The 20361-nt window shown below is 43.1% G+C and overlaps 2 protein-coding genes across 7 annotated transcripts in view; both read right to left on the reverse strand.

The window, feature by feature from the left end:
* Positions 1–5251: 5251 nt before the first annotated feature.
* Positions 5252–14692, reverse strand: LOC143808142 (uncharacterized). Its single transcript, XM_077290474.1, has 4 exons — positions 13658–14692; positions 12773–12887; positions 9200–9285; positions 5252–6388 (listed from the first exon to the last, which is right to left on the reverse strand). Exons 1-4 carry the CDS (start codon positions 13764–13766, stop codon positions 6228–6230), a joined length of 471 nt encoding a protein of 156 aa, XP_077146589.1. The 5' UTR covers positions 13767–14692; the 3' UTR covers positions 5252–6227.
* Positions 14693–18105: 3413 nt separating this feature from the next.
* The window catches only part of MFN1 (mitofusin 1), a 189640-nt gene continuing 187384 nt past the window's right edge, over positions 18106–20361 (reverse strand). For 5 of the 6 annotated variants that reach the window (XM_077290481.1, XM_077290477.1, XM_077290475.1 and 2 more), the window contains exon 18: positions 18106–19372. In XM_077290481.1, coding sequence (XP_077146596.1) covers positions 19303–19372 — 70 coding nt within the window. In that variant the 3' untranslated portion in view covers positions 18106–19302. The remainder of the gene's footprint in view (positions 19373–20361) is intronic. The other variant, XM_077290482.1, reaches the window with a different exon arrangement.

Here is a 20361-nt window from a genome sequence, read left to right on the forward strand (position 1 = left end):
ATTATTCCCATAAATACATTTCTTTATCTAAATAAAAAAAACAAAACAATAAAAGTACACATATTTAGTATCGCCGCGTCCGTAACGACCCAACCTATAAAACTGCCCCACTAGTTAACCCCTTCAGTAAACACCGTAAGAAAAAAAAAAAAAAACGAGGCAAAAAACAACGCTTTATTACCATACCGCCGAACAAAAAGTGGAATAACACACGATCAAAAAGACTGATATAAATAACCATGGTACCGCTGAAAACGTCATCTTGTCCCGCAAAAAACAAGCCGCCATACAGCATCATCAGCAAAAAAATAAAAAAGTTATAGTCCTGAGAATAAAGCGATACCAAAATAATTATTTTTTCTATATTTTAGTTTTTATCGTATAAAAGCGCCAAAACATAAAAAAATGATATAAATGAGATATCGCTGTAATCGTACTGACCCGACGAATAAAACTGCTTTATCAATTTTACCAAACGCGGAACGGTATAAACCCCTCTCCCAAAAGAAATTCATGAATAGCAGGTTTTTGGTCATTCTGCCTCACAAAAATCGGAATAAAAAGCGATCAAAAATGGTCACGTGTCCGAAAATGTTAGCAATAAAAACGTCAACTCGTCCCGCAAAAAACAAGACCTCACATGACTCTGTGGAGCAAAATGTGGAAAAATTATAGGTCTCAAAATGTGGAGACGCAAAAACTTTTTTGCTATAAAAAGCGTCGCTGGTTTCACACTTGCGTTTTTGTCTGCAGCGTTTTTTGCACAAAAAAACACATGCGTTTTTTCCCTATATTTGACATTGAAAACGCATGCGTTTTTTTGTACGCGTTTGGTCGCGTTTTCAAACGCATGCGGTTTTTTTCTGCATGCGTTCATTTTCAGAAATACAACCTGCAGTATTTTCTTGCGTTTTTAAGCACATGCGTTTGTTTGCGTTAAAAACGCATGCATTTTTATCGAAAAAAAACAGAAAACACACTGAAAAGCCACCCACCACCATCAAGGTGATAAAGGGATCCAAACCCTAACCCTAACTCTACCCCTAACCTCACCCCTAACTGTTTAATGAACATTTTCTGACAGTCATAGTGCCACGTATTTCAGTGCCACGTATTTCAGTGCCACGTATTTCAGTGCCACGTATTTCAGTGCCACGTATTTCAGTGCCACGTATTTCAGTGCCACGTATCACGTATTTCAGTGCCACGTGTTTCAGTGCCACGTATTTCAGTGCCACGTATCACGTATTTCAGTGCCACATATTTTAGTACCACGTATTTCAGTGCCACGTATTTCAGTGCCACGTGTTTCAGTGCCACGTATTTAAGTGCCACGTATCACATATTTCAGTGCCACGTATTTAAGTGCCACGTATTTAAGTGCCACGTATTTCAGTGCCACGTGTTTCAGTGCCACGTATTTAAGTGCCACGTATCACATATTTCAGTGCCACGTATTTAAGTGCCACGTATTTAAGTGCCACGTATTTAAGTGCCACGTATTTCAGTGCCACGTATTTCAGTGCCACGTATTTCAGTGCCACGTATTTCAGTGCCACGTATTTCAGTGCCACGTATTTCAGTGCCACGTATTTCAGTGCCACGTATTTCAGTGCCACGTGTTTCAGTGCCACGTATTTAAGTGCCACGTATCACGTATTTCAGTGCCACGTATTTCAGTGCCACGTATTTCAGTGCCACGTATTTCAGTGCCACGTATTTCAGTGCCACGTATTTCAGTGCCACGTATTTCAGTGCCACGTATTTCAGTGCCACGTATTTTAGTGACACGTATTTCAGTCACGTTTAGGGTTAGGGGTAGGGTTAGGGTTAGGGCTAGGGTTGCAGGTAAAGTTAGGGTTAGGGTTTGGATTACATTTACGTTTGGATTAGGGTTGGGATTAGAATTATGGGTGTGTCAGGGCTAGGGGTGTGGTTAGGGTTACCGTTGGGATTAGGGTTAGGGGTGTGTTTGGGTTAGGGTTTCAGGTAGAATTGGGGAGTTTCCACTGTCCAGGCACATCAGGGGCTCTCCAAGCGCGACATGGCGTCCAATCTCAATTCCAGCCAATTCTGCGTTGAAAAAGTAAAACAGTGCTCCTTCCCTTCCGAGCTCTCCCGTGCGCCCAAAAAGGGGTTTACCCCAACATATGTGTTATCAGCGTACTCGGGACAAATTGAACAACAACTTCTGGGGTCCAAGTTCTCTTGTTATCCTTAGGAAAATAAAAATTTGGGGGGCTAAAAATCATTTTTGTGGGAAAAAAAAGATGTTTTATTTTCACGGCTCTGCGTTATAGACTGTAGTGAAACACTTGGGGGTTCAAAGTTCTCACAACACATCTAGATAAGTTCCTTGGGAGGTCTAGTTTCCAATATGGGGTCACTTGTGGGGGGTTTGTACTGTTTGGGTACATCAGGGGCTCTGCAAATGCAACGTGACGCCTGCAGACCAATCCATTTAAGGCTGCATTCCAAATGGCGCTCCTTCCCTTCCGAGCTCTGTCATGCACCCAAACAGTGGTTCCCCCCCACATATGGGGTATCAGCGTACTCAGGACAAATTGGACAACAACTTTTGGGGTCTAATTTATCCTGTTACCCTTGTAAAAATACAAAACTGGGGGCTAAAAAATCATTTTTGTGAAAAAAAAAAAGAATTTTTATTTTCACGGCTTTGCGCTATAAACTTTAGTGAAACACTTGGGGGTTCAAAGTTCTCAAAACACATCTAGATAAGTTCCTTGGGAGGTCTAGTTTCCAATATGGGGTCACTTGTGGGGGGTTTGTACTGTTTGGGTACATCAGGGGCTCTGCAAATGCAACGTGACGGCTGCTGACCAATCCATTTAAGTCTGCATTCCAAATGGCGCTCCTTCCCTTCCGAGCTCGGTCATGCGCCCAAACAGTGGTTCCCCCCCACATATGGGGTATCAGCGTACTCAGGACAAATTGGAAAACAAATTTTGGGGTCCAATTTATTCTGTTACCCTTGTAAAAATACAAAGCTGGGTGCTAAAAAAATCATTTTTGAGAAAAAAAATAAAAATTATTTTCACGGCTCTGCGTTATAATCTGTAGTGAAACACTTGGGGGTTCAAAGCTCTCAAAACACATCTAGATAAGATCCTTAGGGGGTCTACTTTCCAAAATGGTGTCACTTGTAGGGAGTTTCAATGTTTAGGCACATCAGGGGCTCTCCAAACGCAACATGGCGTCCCATCTCAATTCCAGTCAATTTTGCATTGAAAAGTCAAATGGCGCTCCTTCCCTTCCAAGCTCTGCCATGCGCCCAAACAATGGTTTACACCCACATATGGGGTATCATCGTACTCAGGACAAATTGCACAACATTTTTTGGGGTCCAATTTCTTCTCTTACCCTTGGGAAAATAAAAAATTGGGGGCGAAAAGATCATTTTTGTGAAAAAATATGATTTTTTATTTTTACGGCTCTGCATTATAAACTTCTGTGAAGCACTTGGTGGGTCAAAGTGCTCACCACACATCAAGATAAGTTCCTTAGGGGGTCTACTTTCCAAAATGGTGTCACTTTTAGGGGGTTTCAGTGTTTAGGCACATCAGGGGCTCTCCAAACGCAACATGGCGTCCCATCTCAATTCCAGTCAATTTTGCATTGAAAAGTCAAATGGCGCTCCTTCCCTTCCAAGCTCTGCCATGCGCCCAAACAATGGTTTACACCCACATATGGGGTATCATCGTACTCAGGACAAATTGCACAACATTTTTTGGGGTCCAATTTCTTCTCTTACCCTTGGGAAAATAAAAAATTGGGGGCGAAAAGATCATTTTTGTGAAAAAATATGATTTTTTATTTTTACGGCTCTGCATTATAAACTTCTGTGAAGCACTTGGTGGGTCAAAGTGCTCACCACACATCAAGATAAGTTCCTTAGGGGGTCTACTTTCCAAAATGGTGTCACTTGTAGGGGGTTTCAGTGTTTAGGCACATCAGGGGCTCTCCAAACGCAACATGGCGTCCCATCTCAATTCCAGTCAATTTTGCATTGAAAAGTCAAATGGCGCTCCTTTCCTTCCGAGCTCTGCCATACGCCCAAACAGTGGTTTACCCCCACATATGGGGTATCAGCGTACTCAGGACAAATTGTACAACAACTTTGGGGGTCCATTTTCTCCTGTTACCCTTGGTAAAATAAAACAAATTGGAGCTGAAATAAATTTTGTGTGAAAAAAAGTTAAATGTTCATTTTTATTTAAACATTCCAAAAATTCCTGTGAAACACCTGAAGGGTTAATAAACTTCTTGAATGTGGTTTTGAGCACCTTGAGGGGTGCAGTTTTTAGAATGGTGTCACACTTGAGTATTTTCTATCATATAGACCCCTCAAAATGACTTCAAATGAGATGTGGTCCCTAAAAAAAAATGGTGTTGTAAAAATGAGAAATTGCTGGTCAACTTTTAACCCTTATAACTCCGTCACAAAAAAAAATTTTGGTTCCAAAATTGTACTGATGTAAAGTAGACATGTGGGAAATGTTACTTATTAAGTATTTTGCGTGACATATGTCTGTGATTTAAGGGCATAAAAATTCAAAGTTGGAAAATTGCAAAATTTTCAAAATTTTCGCCAAATTTCCATTTTTTTCACAAATAAACGCAAGTTATATCGAATAAATTTTACCACTAACATGAAGTACAATATGTCACGAGAAAACAATGTCAGAATCGCCAAGATCCGTCAAAGCGTTCCAGAGTTATAGCCTCATAAAGGGACAGTGGTCAGAATTGTAAAAATTGGCCCGGTCATTAACGTGCAAACCACCCTTGGGGGTGAAGGGGTTAATTTATGCCTTTAAAAGAACTTGTTTGCTTTGCGATGCCATTTACTGGACCTCATTTTTTTAAATATATTTCTGCAGATACACCTAGTGTTGTGCTCAAAAGTTTACAAACCCCAGTAGAATTTTTGCTTTCTTGGCCTTTTTTTTCTTTTTGAGAATATGAATGATAAGCTTCCAGTTCCTGTAAATTCCTAGGCTGTCTAGCATGAACTGCATGCTTGAGATCTCCCCAGAGTGACTCAATGATATTGAGGCCCGTAGACTGAGATGGCCACTCTAAAACCTTCACTGTGTTCTGTTGTAGCCAATGACAGGTTGACTTGGTCTTGTGTTTTGGATCATTGTCATGTTGGAACATCCAAGTATGTCCCATGTGCAGCTTCCAAGAAGATGATTGCAAATGTGCCTCCAGTGTTTGCTGACAAAAATGCTGCATTCATCTTCCCTTCAACTTTGACCAAGGTAATGACTATACAAAGTAGTCAAGTGCTATGTATATTCTGCTGTATCGTAAAGATCCATAAAAAAGCTCAGATACACATGATATATGCTGACTTCATTTATAACTTTATTCAAGTTGGATAATGTGGAAGTTTTCATAAAAGTCAGGACAGTAGTCTTAAATGTGGCCCTGATGATGATGGGCCCTTGACTCAGAACGAGCCGTCCTTTAACACTCAGGAGAGGAAAAAACCCCAATGGTGGAAACCTCTAGGGAACCATGGTTAAAGGAGTGCCCTTCCCTTGGGCTGTGAATAAGTGAGAGCAGAGACCGAGCCCGGAATCTGCCTCTTCTTACAACCGGTACCTCACCTGTGTCGTGAGTACACTTGGCTGCTGAAAGTCTGGCAAATGCCATATGAAAGGATGAGCGCAGTCCGAGTCTGGAATCTGCCTCTTAATGCAGCAGGTAAGTCACTTTATGTGAACATATCTGACTGCGGAAAGTCCGGTAAGTGTCATATCCATGGGTGAGAGCAGTCCAAGCCTGGAGTCTGTCTCTTCATGCAGCAGGCAAGTCACTTGTCCGTGAACATGTCTGCCTGTGGAAAGTCCGGTAAGTGTCAAGTCTATAGATGAGAGCAGTCCAAGCCTGGAATCTGCTTCTTCATGTAGCAGGTAAGTCACTTTTATGTGAACACGTCTGCCTGTGGAAAGTCCGGTAAGTGTCAAGTCTATAGGTGAGAGCAGTCCAAGCCTGGAATCTGCTTCTTCATGTAGCAGGTAAGTCACTTTTATGTGAACACGTCTGCCTGTGGAAAGTCCGGTAAGTGTCAAATCCATAGATGAGAGCAGTCCAAGCCTGGAATCTGCTTCTTCATGTAGCAGGTAAGTCACTTATGTGAACACGTCTGCCTGTGGAAAGTCCGGTAAGTGTCATATCCATAGGTCAGAGGAGGTGACCTAATCGTCAGAGGAGGAGACCTCATCCTCATGTGGCCTGATGATTATTACATTAGGGTATCCAGGCGCTGAGAACATGTTGCCTGTGACGTCGCTCTGTTCATTCCCGGGTCCATGAGGAGAATCATCAATTGTGATTGCTATGTCGTCCTCATGTTTTCCTGTAACACAAAACATTGAAATCAATATATCTAAAATAAAAGCTTCCATCATGATTCTGTTGTATGTTTAGGAATCTTATTCTAACAAGATCCTTTAAGAGACAATTTTTTTTCTTTATTGCTGTTTTTCTATTAAACCCTTAGTAACGGAGCCAATTTGCAGCTTAATGATCAGGCCAATTTTTACAATTCTGACCACTGTCACTTTATGAGGTAATAACTCTACAATTTCTCATAAATACGCCGATACCCCATATGTGGGGGTAAACCACAGTTTGGGCGCATGGCAGAGCTTGGAAGAGAAGGAGCGCCATTTAACTTTTTCAATGCAGAATTGGCTGGAATTGAGATCTGAACCCATGTCGCATTTGGAGAGCCCCTGATGTGCCTAAACAGTAGAAACCCCCACAAGTGACACCATTTTGGAAACTAGACCCCTTAAGGAACTTATCTAGATGTGTGGTGAGCACTTTGAACCCCCAAGTGATTCACAGAAGCGCGTATTTCAAGCGCTTGAAAGACCTTAGGTGACGTCACGGCTTTGTGATTGGTCGCGTAGCGGTCACGCGACCGCTACGGACCAATCAGAGCGCAGTGACCTCATCTAAGGCCCTTCAAGCGCACATTCGTAGGTACAACGGCTCCCGGTTACGGCGGTAAAGTCCAGGCTGCGCCGGAGAGGTGAGTAAATCCCTATTTTTTATTTTAATTCTTTCTTTTACACATTGATATTAATCCCGATACCGATTCCCGATACAACAAAAGTATCGGATCTCGGTATCGGAATTCCGATACCGGCAAGTATCGGCCGATACCCGATACTTGCGGTATCGGAATGCTCAACACTAGTCATTAATACAATAAATTTAATTTAAATATCCCTGTACTCTAATTTAGCTACTGCCTTTTCCTACGGTTAAATTTGCGCCTAGATTATTATCAATTATCACAACCAAGATGTTGTGTGAGCCGACAAAGCTGAATCGTGGTCATATGGTTCAGAAGACGACCAGAATGGCGCTGGAAACCAGAGAAGACGGCTAACGGTAAGTATTTTATCACATGTACACTACACTACTGATATATCTAGAAGGGATTAGCAATACATACAGTTAGGTCCATATATATTTGGACAGAGACAACATTTTTCTCATTTTGGTTATAGACATTACCACAATTTAATTTTAAACAAAACAATTCAGATGCAGTTGAAGTTCAGACTTTTAGCTTTCATTTGAGGGTATCCATATTAAAATTGGATGAAGAGATTAGGAGTTTCAGCTCCTTAACCTGTGCCACCCTGTTTTTTAAAGGGACCAAAAGTAATTGGACAATTGACTCCAAGGCTATTTCATGGACAGGTGTGGGCAATCCCTTCATTATGTCATTCTCAACTAAGCAGATAAAAGGCCTGGAGTTGATTTGAGGTGTGGTGCTTGCATTTGGAAGGTTTTCCTATGAAGTAAACATGCGGTCAAAAGTGCTCTCCATGAAGGTGAAACAAGCCATTCTTAAGCTGTGAAAACAGAGAAAAAACCCATCCGAGAAATTGCTACAATATTAGGAGTGGCAAAATGTACAGTTTGGTACATCCTGAGAAGGAAAGAAAGCACTGGTGATCTCATCAATGCAAAAAGACCTGGGCGCCCACGGAAGACAACAGTGGTGGGTGATCGCAGAATAATCTCCATGGTGAAGAGAAACCCCTTCACAACAGCCAACCAAGTGACCAACACTCTCCCGGAGGTCGGCGTATCAATATCCAAATCTATCATAAAGAGAAGACTGCATGAAAGTAAATACAGGGGGTTCACTGCACAGTGCAAGCCACTCATAAGTGTCAAGAATAAAAAGGCTAGACTGGACTTTGCTAAAAAACATCTAAAAAAGCCAGCACAGTTCAGGAAGAACATTCTTTGGACAGATGAAACCAAGATCAACCTCTACCAGAATGATGGAAAGAGAAAAGTATGGCGAAGGCTTGGTACAGCTCATGATCCAAAGCATACCACATCATCTGTAAAACACGGCGGAGGCAGTGTGATGGCTTGGGCATGCATGGCTGCCAGTGGCACTGGGTCACTAGTGTTTATTGATGATGTGACACAGGACAGAAGCAGCCAAATGAATTCTGAGGTATTCAGAGCCATACTGTGTGCTCAGATCCAGCCAAATGCAGCAAAACTGATTGGTCGTCGTTTCATACTGCAGATGGACAATGACCCAAAACATGAAGCCAAAGCAACCCAGAAGTCTATTAAAGCAAAGAAGTGGAATATTCTTGAATGGCCAAGTCAGTCACCTGATCTCAACCCAACTGAGCATGCATTTCACTTGTTAAAGACTAAACTTCAGACAGAAAGGCCCACAAACAAACAGCAACTGAAAACCACCGCAGTGAAGGCCTGGCAGAGCATCAAAAAGGAGGAAACACAGCGTCTGGTGACGTCCATGAGTTCAAGACTTCAGGCAGTCATTGCCAACAAAGGGTTTTCAACCAAGTACTAGAAATGAACATTTTATTTAAAATTATTGAATCTGTCCAATTACTTTTGGTCCCTTTAAAAACAGGGTGGCACATGTTAAGGAGCTGAAACTCCTAAACCCTTCATCTAATTTTAATGTGGATACCCTCAAATGAAAGCTGAAAGTCTGAACTTCAACTGCATTTGAATTGTTTTGTTTAAAATTCATTGTGGTAATGTCTATAACCAAAATGAGAAAAATGTTGTCTCTGTCCAAATATATATGGACCTAACTGTATGTAAATGGAGTGCTTCTGTAATGTCAGATTTATCAGGCTGTATTTACCATTTAGTTTGGGGTTGCTCTCTGTAATGTCATCGGCACAATCTTTGCTTTCAGCATCTTTCGTTGGCTTTTTCTTTTTCAGGCAACTATAAAATTGCAAAAATAAAAGTCACATTGTAAATCATAAAGTAAAACATGTCTGTATTCTGCAGAATGTAAGAATGAAACATTGTATCTAGTCCTATCTGTAGAGAGATAACCTGTCAGTCATTTTGGTGTCTGACAATCAGCAATTTATTTTAATAAAGTATTCACAAGTTGTAGCAGAGCCAGGTAGGACAGGGTTAAGCCTTAGCTGTTCAGGATTTGATAAGAAGCCCCACATAGCTTTTTTGCTAAAACCAGGGCCTGTGTAACCAGATGTTTCAGTCTGCTGGATGGAGCTTGTGAGTTGGAGTTTTATGAAAGCAATAAAACAAACTGCACCGGTTTGGACCAAACCACATTGACTGTGAATGCTACCTAATACCTACCTTAGAGTGTGAATCAGTAGCGTAGCTATAGGGGGGGGGGCGGGGGGGTATAGCCCAGGGCCCCACGCTCTGAGGGGGTCCACCCGGAGCTACACTACTGTAACTGTATTGGCGTGTGCAACACGTGATAACAGTTACATTCTGCGACAGCCGGGAGAATCGATCTCCCTGCACTGCCGCCCGGCCGGTATGGAGCGCCAGCAGTGGGCCCCCCAACCATCATCGCAGCCTCATCTGTATCAGCTGAATGCTAATACAGCTGACCGCAGTGATGAAAGAGGGAGCTTTACGCTCCCTCTCCCATCATCCCCCTGTCAGCGTCTGACATCACCGACGCTGACTCTGACAGAGGGCGCGATGACATCACCACTCGGTGCCTGCAGGCGGAGATGAGTGGGAGCAGGGAGCAGAAACCACGAAGAAGAGCGGTGAGTATTTAGTTTATGGGGCTACATTATACTACAGAGGGTGGCTATATTTGTGCATTACACTGCAGAGGCTGCCTATGGGGGAGCATTACATTACAGAGGATGCCTATGGGGGTGCATTACACTACAGAGGATGACTATGGGGGTGCATTACACTACAGAGGGTGGCTATGGGGGTGCATTACATTATAGACAATGACAATGGGGGTGCATTACACTGCAAAAGATACCTATGGGGGTGCTTTACATTATAGAGGATGCCTATGGGGTTCTTTATACTACAAAGGCTGCCTATAGGGGTACATTATACTACAGAGGGTGGCTATGGGGGTGCATTACACTATAGAGGCTGCCTATGGGGTGCATTATACTACAGATGGTTACTATGGGGGTGCTTTACACTATAGAGGCTGCCTATGGGGTGCATTATACTACAAAAGGTGGCTATGGGGGTGCTTTATATTATTGAGGCTGCCTATGTGGGGTGCATTACTCTACAGAGGCTGCCTATGGGCTGCATTACGCTATAGAGGATGCCTATGGGGTGCATTACATTTTAGAGGATGCCTATGGGGTGCATTACACTACAGAGGATGCCTATGGGAGTGCATTACACTACAGAGACTGTCTATGGGGGTGCATTACATTATAGAGGCCGCCTATGGGGGTGCATTACACTACAGAGGCTGCCTATGGGTGAGCTTTACATTATAGAGGCTGCCTATAGGGGAGCATTACATTACAGAGGCTGCCTATGGGGGTGCATTACACTACAGAGGCTGCCTATGGGGGAGCATTACATTATAGAAGCAGCCTATAGGGGATCATTACATTACAGAGGCTGCCTATGGGGGAGCATTACATTACAGAGGCTGCCTATGGGGGTGCATTACATTATAGAGGATGCTTATAAGGGAGCATTACATTTTAGAGGCTGCCTATGGGGTGTATTACACTACAGAGGCTGCCTATGAGGGAGCATTACATTATAAATGCTGCCTATAGGGGTGCATTACACTGCAGAGGCTGCTTATGGGGGTGCATTACACTATAGAGGCTGCCTATGGGGGTGCATTACATTATAGAGGCTGCCTATGGAGGTGCATTACATTATAGAGGCTGCATTACATTATAGAGGCTGCCTATAGGGGAGCATTACATTATAGAGGCTGCTTATGGGGGTGCATTACACTGCAGAGGCTGCCAATGGGGGTGCATTACACTACAGAGGCTGCATATGGGGGTGTATTACATTATAGAGGCTGCCTATGGGGGAGCATTACATTATGGAGGCTTCCTTTAGGGGAGTAATACATTATAGAGACCACTTAAGCGGGTGCATTACACTAAAGAGGCAGCCTATGGTGGTGCATTACATTATTGAGGTTGCCTATGGGGGTACATTACATTATTGAGGCTGCCTATAGGGGAGCATTACATTATAGAGGTCGCCTATGGGGCTGCATTACAGTACAGAGTCTGCCTATGGTGGTGCATTACATTATAGAGGATGCCTATGGGGGTGCATTACATTATTGAGGCTGCCTATGGGGATTTCAGTATCCTATAGAGTCTGCCTATGGGGAGTCCATTATACTATGTGGAGACCTATGAGGAGTGCATTATACTATATTGAGGATTATCTGGTGTATTATGCTATATGGAGGCTTTCTAGGGGCCATCATACAGTGTTGGAGCCATTAAACAGTTTAGGGGCTACTAAGGGGTCAGTATACTGTGTGGGTGGTAGTATACAGTGAGGGGGCATTGTACTGTGTATAAGAGAGCATCATACTGTGTATAGGGGGCTGTACGGGGGGGGAGACTCAGGACATTATTAAATGTAAAGCGGACACTTATTCAGGTTAATGTGACTGTCAAAGGAGCACACACAGGGCAATATTACTTTTTAGGGAACATGAGAGTGCTGTTTTCTAGGGCACTTGCACCTGGCATTACTATAATCTAGAGGGTTACTTTAGAATTTAGAGGGTACAGAGAACCAGACAGAAGGCACAGTATTAGGGACACATACGGCAGCAGCATTAGGATATCAGAAGGATGAGGAGTTTGTGCAGGTTGGGAATAGATAGTGACATGCTGAAAATGTGAGATGTGAAGTGTGTCTTTGTTGTATTCTCTGTAGCCGAGTCCTGGGTGGAGGAGTTGTCATGTTGGTCTGGGCCACATGGAAAAGGTGTGAAAAGTGACAACTCCATCAGAAAGAAAGTCAGCGGTAAGTCACCATCTATAACTGTGCTGTGATTGCTTATATGTTCTGTAGGACTGGTGTCTACCACTGACCATATGGTGGTAATATCAATATTGGTCTTTATATAGAGATTATTTTCAGCAACAGCATGGTCATCCCCTGAGGTTCTCCTCCACTGTTAGGGTGCATCATCCAGTTATAACCAAAGTTACCTGGTTAAGGGGCCACTCAGAAGTTTCTCCCCCCCCGAACCAAAATCCTAGCTACACCTCTGGTGTGAATCCCAGCAAAGTCTAATATATACCCATCAGTTACCCACAGGGCACAACTCCAGGGTGACATGTGAGTGAGCCACAAGAGGTCTACCCTAAAATATTCCCATTACTGGAGTAACCTGGAGATGTGACATTTCCTCTACAGACTCCTGTGTAGCCCATAAATCATTGCTTACTATACTTACCAACAGATGATCGCAATGGCACCAATGATTACTGCAAGGATGGAGAGAACGGCAGCCGGTATAACAATCCTATAGACTGTATCCTCAGATGTTTTTGGAGGCACGGTGATATTCTCTAAAAAGATAAAGAACATAAGTGATCAGGTAACCAGAGCTGGAATGTGCTCAGAAGTGGAAACCAAATACATGGACTGGGCGGACTGAGGAACCAAGTAGGATTATTAAAAAGAGGGGGATTTAGTTTGGAAAAATCATGGATTATTTTTGACGTCATATCAATATATAACGGACAATGCAGAGATCTGTCCTTTTATATTCCTGGAATAGGGAACAAACACAGGATGGAAGATGACACCTGAAATTACAAGTAACACATGAAAATTCCTCCATTCCATGTATTCTGGGGCGCCATATAAATCTCCAGTCACAGAAGAAAAGTTACAGAAGCCCTAATGACACGGAGCCTGACGCTCATGAACTGGGCCCTAATAATGGACCCTAATAGTTTCTGGGGCCGGATGTGAAATGCTACATGTGAAGGACATATCTGATAACTGAGCTGCTTATCACGTCTCTTGTAGTCAGCGTATCCAGCAAGGAGAGAGCAGTATTAATGCTCCGTGTCTCATCCAGGTGTTATTAGACTGGACTGAGGAGCCCAAACTGCATTTTTTTTACCAATTTCACATTGAATGGTAAAATGAATGGTGTCATTCAAAACTACAACTTGTCCCCCAAAAGAAAGACAAGCCCTCATACGGCCATATGAATGGAAAAAAGTTATGGCTCTTGGAAGAAGTGGAGAAGGAAAAAAAAGCCCCAAAATGAAAATGCACTGAGGAGAAGGGTTAACCCCATACTCAGTGTATCTGGGAATGCACTTACCTTCTTTAATCGAGATCTGCTCTTGTGATTGAGAGTTGTGGATAGAGATGGGAGCACCTTCCGCAGGTGCTAATAGCACGCTGAGAACTAGAAGTACTCGAAACAGCATTGTAGCCTGGAGAAATAGCGCTTACTTGTGGACGGCACAATCAGCTTCTCCAGACAGAGGCTCTCACTGCAAAACCGCTGGTTACAACCAAGGATTCCGTGACATCACAAATGGAACCCAATTGTGACATCATGGGGGCGGGGCTACAGATGAGTGATGTCACAATTGGGGCTCATCCACTAAACGTTCCCACTTTCTATCAGACCTCTTATTACGGCTAAATGTAGCAAGACTTTTACGTGACATGTTGGTCCACGGTCTTCATATCCCTCCGACTACAATATTTTATTTGGCTCAAAAGCCCCCAAGTGGGGCACATGGAACTGTGGAAACTGCCAGGCGAGCAAATATACTGACAAAACCGATACCATTTCAGATTCCGCAAGAGAGCGCGATATGAAGATGTTACATTTTATTAGCTGCAGGATAACATGAGTCAGTTATCTTACAACTTGCCTTTGTGGTCTGATTTATGTTCACATGAAAATGCGGTAATTGAGAATCCGGATCCTTGAACACATGAAAGATATTAAGGCGGCAGAAAAGATCCCACAGGGAGACTTGTGAGCGAATGCAAAATGTTATCCTGTAGCCAGAAACTGTTGTGAATTCCATCAGTGGCACATACTCTGCTTTTGAGGAATTGATCGTCTTTATCCAGGTAATAGAATAAGTGACATGACCAAGAAATTGGCCCAATTAGAATGCAAATGGATCACATTATTAACCCCTTAGTGATGGAGCCAAATGTTTGAAATCTGACCAGTGTCACTTTACGTGGTAAGAACTGTGGAACGCTTCAACAAATCCCAGTGATTTTGAGATTGTTTTTTCTTGACACATTATACTTTATGATACTGGTAAATTTAGGTCGATATGTTTTGTGTTTATTTATAAAAAATATCAGAAATTTGAGAAAAATGTTAAAAAAAAGCAATATTCATACTTTGAATGTTTATCCCTTTAATCCAGATAGTCATACCACAGCAAACCATTAATAAATAATATTTCCCACATGCCTGCTTTACATTGGCACCATTTGTAAAATGTTCTTTTATTTTGTTAGTATTTTAGGAGGTTTAAAAATGTAGCGGTAATTTTTCATTTTTCAAGGAAATTTACAAAAAAATTTTTTTTAGGGACCTATCCATGTTTAAAGTGCCTTTAGGGGTCCCATATATTGGGAAACCCCAAAAGTGATACCGTTTTTAAAACAGCACCCCCTGACATACTGAAAACTGCTGTCAGGTAGTTTATTAACCCTTCAGGTGATTTTCAGGAATTAATGCAAAGTGACATGATAGGAAAGAAAATGTGTATTTTTACCACCTAAATGCCTCTAACTTCTGAACAGGTTACTACAGCCGTCAAACTCTTAGGCCGCTATTTGGCTGTGAATTGCCATCGCAAACATCAGGACCACAATCATGATCTGAGGGCACCAGCTGGAATAAAGAGGAAGCCAACACACTCTGTTAAAGGGAACCTGTCACCCCCAAAATCAATGGTGAGGTAAGCTCACCGTCATCAGGGGCTTATCTACAGCATTCTGTAATGCTGTAGATAAGCCACCGATGTTACCTGAAAGAGGAGAAAAAGACGTTAAATTATACTCACCCAGGGGCGGTCCGGGTCCGATGGGTGTCTCAGGTCCGGTACAGCACCTCCCATCTTCATTCCATGACGTCCTATTCTGGTCTGGCCGCGGCTCCAGCATACTTTGTCTGTCCTGTTGAGGACAAAGTACCGCAGTGCGCAGGCGTGGGCCTCTCTGACCTTTCCCGGCACCTGCGCACTGCAGTACTTTTCTCTGCCCTCAACAGGACAGACAAAGTATGCCGGAGCCGCGGCGTGAAGACAAGAAGAAGAATGAAGATAGGAGGCGCCGGAGCAGATCTGAGACGCCCATTTGACCGGACCGCAGCGGGACCGCCCCTGGTTGAGTAGTAACCTCTTTTTCTCCTCTTTCAGGTAACATCGGGGGCTTATCTACAGCATTACAGAATGCTGTAGATAAGCCCCTGATGACGGTGAGCTTACCTCACCATCGATTTTGGGGGTGACAGGTGCTCTTTAACCATTTATATGATGTAGTCACTATTGACAGCAGCATCTAAGGGGTTAAACAGATATGGACAGTGATAACACTGATCGTGGCTGCTGCAGCAAGTTGTCAGCTATAGTGGACAGCAGGCAGCTGCTGGATTGTCTCCTGTATGGGGATGCTAGTCTTTTATATCTCAGGTCTGTTAAAAGACGTATTGGCGGTCATTAAGGGGTTAAAATGCATGAAGCCAAGGGGTTAAATCAACAATGGGGCTTTGGGAGTTTCCTATAAAATCCTGATCTCTTGTCTGTTACTATGTACATGTCAGATATTTGTCCCTGGCGCTTGTCTTTTCTTTCCCAATTTTCCATATAAATACTTTTTCTAGCAGTGAATACTTACCTTTTGCCGTTTTTTCAGTTGTCTGGATGAAGTGTTATCCATTATAAAATTATTTTCTTTTAGTATTTTTTCTAGGACATAGAATTAAAAACAAATCCTTGACCAAAATAAACTTGTCGAGGGTATTCATAGGTGAAAATCACAGACCTCGAGTCGTGACAACACCGATTTTTCAAGATCTGATAAAACATACGTAGAGAAGTTTATAACTTGTAGATCACCTGTAGCCGAAGAATCAAGTGCAGGGCCTGGTTCAGTCGGCGCTTCCGGTTGAATCTGGTTTCTCTCTTGTAGGCTGGTGATCAGTTCTGGTATCCTCTGCCTTTCCTTTTGTTTGACCCTTGATTTCCGTCTCCCCCTCGTGTGCCGCCCTCGATGTCGCTCAGATCCGAGGACAAAAAAAATCACTAGAGTCCGTACCTCAGAGCATGCTCACTTGCATTAGTGCTGGAGTTAGATTGGTCAATATTGGCATCGCGTCTATTAATTTGCCAATTTGTAATAATTCCTCTGTATGGCGCCTAAAAAAGTCAGTGGTGGCTTATAGGTCTCAGCATTTTTTGTCCATGCCCATTCTTTCTACTCTATTAGTGGGCCGTCTAGGATTTTTATATATTGTTGTTTCTCAATTGCTGGGATATAAAAAGATATTTGATCCCCGTAAATAGCATGCAGCATGATTGTGTGTCTTGCTAGGAATAAGCAGGGCGATTATAATGTCCCCAAACTCTGGCTTAAGGAGCGCTGATTGATGGCGCATGCGCAGCCGTTCTGTCTGTCTCTTAGCAACATGTGTGTGTCCATTTAAGGAAGTCTCGCTGTGCAGTGTCGTTTGCTGCGCGTGCGCATTGCAGCAGACGCCGTTCCATCTCCATGGCGACTCATGCCCATGCGCGGTGGCAGATACTTCCGGTAATCTAACATCGATGACGTGGCAGCGTTTGGCTTTGGCGAGGTCTGCTTGTCAGCTGTGACAAATCCTGTGATCTGTGAGTGTACAAATACTGCCACAGTGATCAGTTAACCATACCATTTGCCCCTGATGAAGTCACCGAGGTGACGACACACGTCTGGTGGGTTGCATGGGAGACGGTTCTTGATTCTATACCCCCAAGAAACACGCGTGTACTCTGTGAGCATGCCCATTATGTGTCCCAATTGAGTGTTGAGGAGAATGATTTATGTGCCTGCTAATTTAGCTTCCATTTACCTCTGCTAGATATATTTATTGTTAAGGCATTTACTGTATCTGACTTACTTCATATAGCTAGGGTTGCATCAGGTGTTTCCCTTGGTGTATCTCACATCATTTCCATTTATATTATGTACCAATCATATGTTGTCTGGGATTAAGGTAACAACTTTCTTCCCAGTGCAATTGGACTATTTTATATTATTTATATTATTATTTATATTATTTGGAGCACTTACTTTATAATGACCTAGGAAATGTGATTGGGAGGCTTTTAGTAGCTAAGCGGACCCATGCCCCCCCTTATTTTGGGTGTAACGTTTGTATTTTTGTGGTTTTAAATGTTTTTAAATAACGTGTTGTGTGGTTAATTGACATTAATAAAGTTTTGGGGCTTTACATGTTGATCCCTGCTGATATGCATGTCTCTTTTGCTCTCCTTTTTGTACTGTTTGTAATTTGGCACGCTGCGGGTTGAACACATGAATTATCATGTTTGATGGTGCCCTAGTTTTCTCCACTACACACAATACACACATTTTATTAAAAAAACATATTAATGATTGTGTTCCAGTTCATGAACCATCAGGGACCCCTCAATGATGTCCAAGGCAGATGCAGAAGGTTTGACGAGCTTTTTCCCTAAATCTGCACATATACTGACCTCCCTGTGTAAGTAGTGAATAAATCCACAGTGATGACTAGTGAGAAATACAAAACTTTTATTTGTCACAATCCGCTATATACATTAGTAGATGTCATGTATAGAAAATCATTGTTACGTGTCAGCAAGAGTAGGAAACCTGTAAACGTGTGATAACGGTGGAGAGCCCTTGTAGTAGGCAGCTTTTCGTTACATGCTACCGACAAGACACTACTAGTGATGAGCGAGCGCACTCGGATAATGTGTTATCTGAGCATGCTCAGGTGCTGAGTGTCTTCAGCTCACTCGAGTAATATGGACTCGGCCCCGCAGCTGTCTGTCTCGCAGCTGACACATGTGGGGATGGCCTGTATGTTAGACAATTGTCACATGTGTCACTTGTTGCGTCGGTCGAACAGCCGTGAGACATGCAGCTACGGGGATGCGCACATATTACTCGCACGCTAAAGTCACTCGGTTAGCACCTGAGCATACTCAGATAACACCTTATCCAAGCACGCTGGCTCATCACTAGTCATAACCCTTTACATAGGAGGGTGGGATGGCAATCTGCTGCTGACAGACGGGCGCAGACTCATACATACTACCATCTGTCATATATACCGCTCAGTTCTACAGTATTTAAAGGAGAACTCCACTAACAGAAAGGGAGTGCAGCATTTCCTATAGAGAGATCAGAATTTTTCTTGTGTCCACAGACTGAACTTTCATCTAATATATCCTATCAGAGAGATCCCACTGTAGCTGCCCAAGTGGGAACCACCATTGCCCTAACCTGATACAAGCTGGAGTTTAGGAACAGCACATTTAAGCCGTTCTACCTGAGGTTTGAGGGTGAGGGTTCCCTATCATCCTTCATTCCTTTACCACGTGCTTGGTACAATGAATATAAAGTTTTGCTCATCTCTCATTGTATATATTAAAATAAATATTTAAATGAAACCTTGATATTCTCCTAAATCTCCATTTATGCAAATAATGTCTTTACAAAACAATGAAGAAATATATTCTGGTAGCAAAAAAGTGAATATGACCCGACTTCTCTGCAAGAGACTGAGGTCTATAGCCAGTGTGGTTATGTCCGGCAGGAGGTAACGCCATCAGCTCACGTAAGTGCATGCTTGGTAGAAAGTTCTGCCAGATGAGGAGGTGCTACAGACCAATCTTCAGCTGCATGGATCCATCCGACATGTCCTGCACATCCGTCCGACATGTCCTGCACATCCGTCAGTCACTTACTCTGGCTGAGGAACATCTTGGTAAAGTGATCCAGCTCATTTTCAAGGTGTACGGCTTTATTCCTATGAAGACAACAACCTCATTAATCAAGAGAGACATTCTATCCTTGCAGGACAGACAGAGGTACATCGCCCATTGTCACATGTGTAAAGCATCATTATGGGAATGAGACAGGGTATGGATATTTTATTCTATGTCCCCTGATAATGGGAGAAGATCGGTGCAGTGAATTATAGGTCTGACATTGATGCTCTCCTGTGCAGCAGCTAATCCAGATGGGCTTAAAAAGGTTGTCCAGGACTTATACTAATTGTCCCCCTCCAAAATTGCACTCAGACTTTTCTATAAGGGACATGGCCTCTATAGAAAAAAAAAAAAAAGTCACATTTAGTAGATTCGGAGCCCCTTTGGTGTGCACCATTGCGCCCTCCAGTTTGCACATCGAGTGCTTCTTCCTGGATCTTCATAGCGCTCGTGTGCCCAGGACTAGCGCTGTATGAGCTGGATCCGCATTCCTGCGCTGTGCACACAGTGTGGGACCGGGCGCGCTCTAAACCCTTGCTCCTGATCGCTTTAGCGTAGTGGGTGGTTACTACAACCAGGAGCTAGGAATCCAAGCGTGACGGCACCCACACTGTGCACACATCGGTGGGCTCCTTCAGAAACAGACTGAGCTCAGGCAGGGTTTGCTCCAGGCAAGGAAGCCCTGTCAGATCAGCAAAAGCCCTCAATGTGCAAGTTGCACAGAGCACTTTGGACGGAATCTCGTTCATTTACATGTGACATAAAAGTGGATTCCTCTGCTACTAAGATGTATCTCACGGGTGCAAGTTTTATAAGGGCCACGTCCCCTTATAGTATTGTTTCAGCAGTTTAATTTGCATTTTAATGGTGACAGACTCCCTTTAACAATGGATGACCCATCGCATAGGGGATAGTGCATGGGAGATAAAGTACGGGCCATACTCTGCTTATATCCCACCACAGCTGATCGTTGGGGGGCGCCAGGTGTTGGACCCTCAGCTATCTCATACTCAGGACAGATTATCAT

The sequence above is a fragment of the Ranitomeya variabilis genome, chromosome 2 (assembly GCF_051348905.1).
Source record: "Ranitomeya variabilis isolate aRanVar5 chromosome 2, aRanVar5.hap1, whole genome shotgun sequence".
NCBI classification, from domain to species: Eukaryota; Metazoa; Chordata; class Amphibia; order Anura; family Dendrobatidae; genus Ranitomeya; species Ranitomeya variabilis.

Bases quoted from the DNA above. Each gene is read 5' to 3' on its own strand.
- LOC143808142 (XM_077290474.1), bottom strand. From the start codon at position 13,766: ATGCTGTTTCGAGTACTTCTAGTTCTCAGCGTGCTATTAGCACCTGCG. The intron at 9,286-12,772 runs GTAAGTATAGTA...GCAATTTTATAG, and splicing joins GCCATTGCGATCATCTGTTG to TTGCCTGAAAAAGAAAAAGC. The intron at 6,389-9,199 runs GTAAATACAGCC...TTTGTGTTACAG, and splicing joins GAGCAACCCCAAACTAAATG to GAAAACATGAGGACGACATA.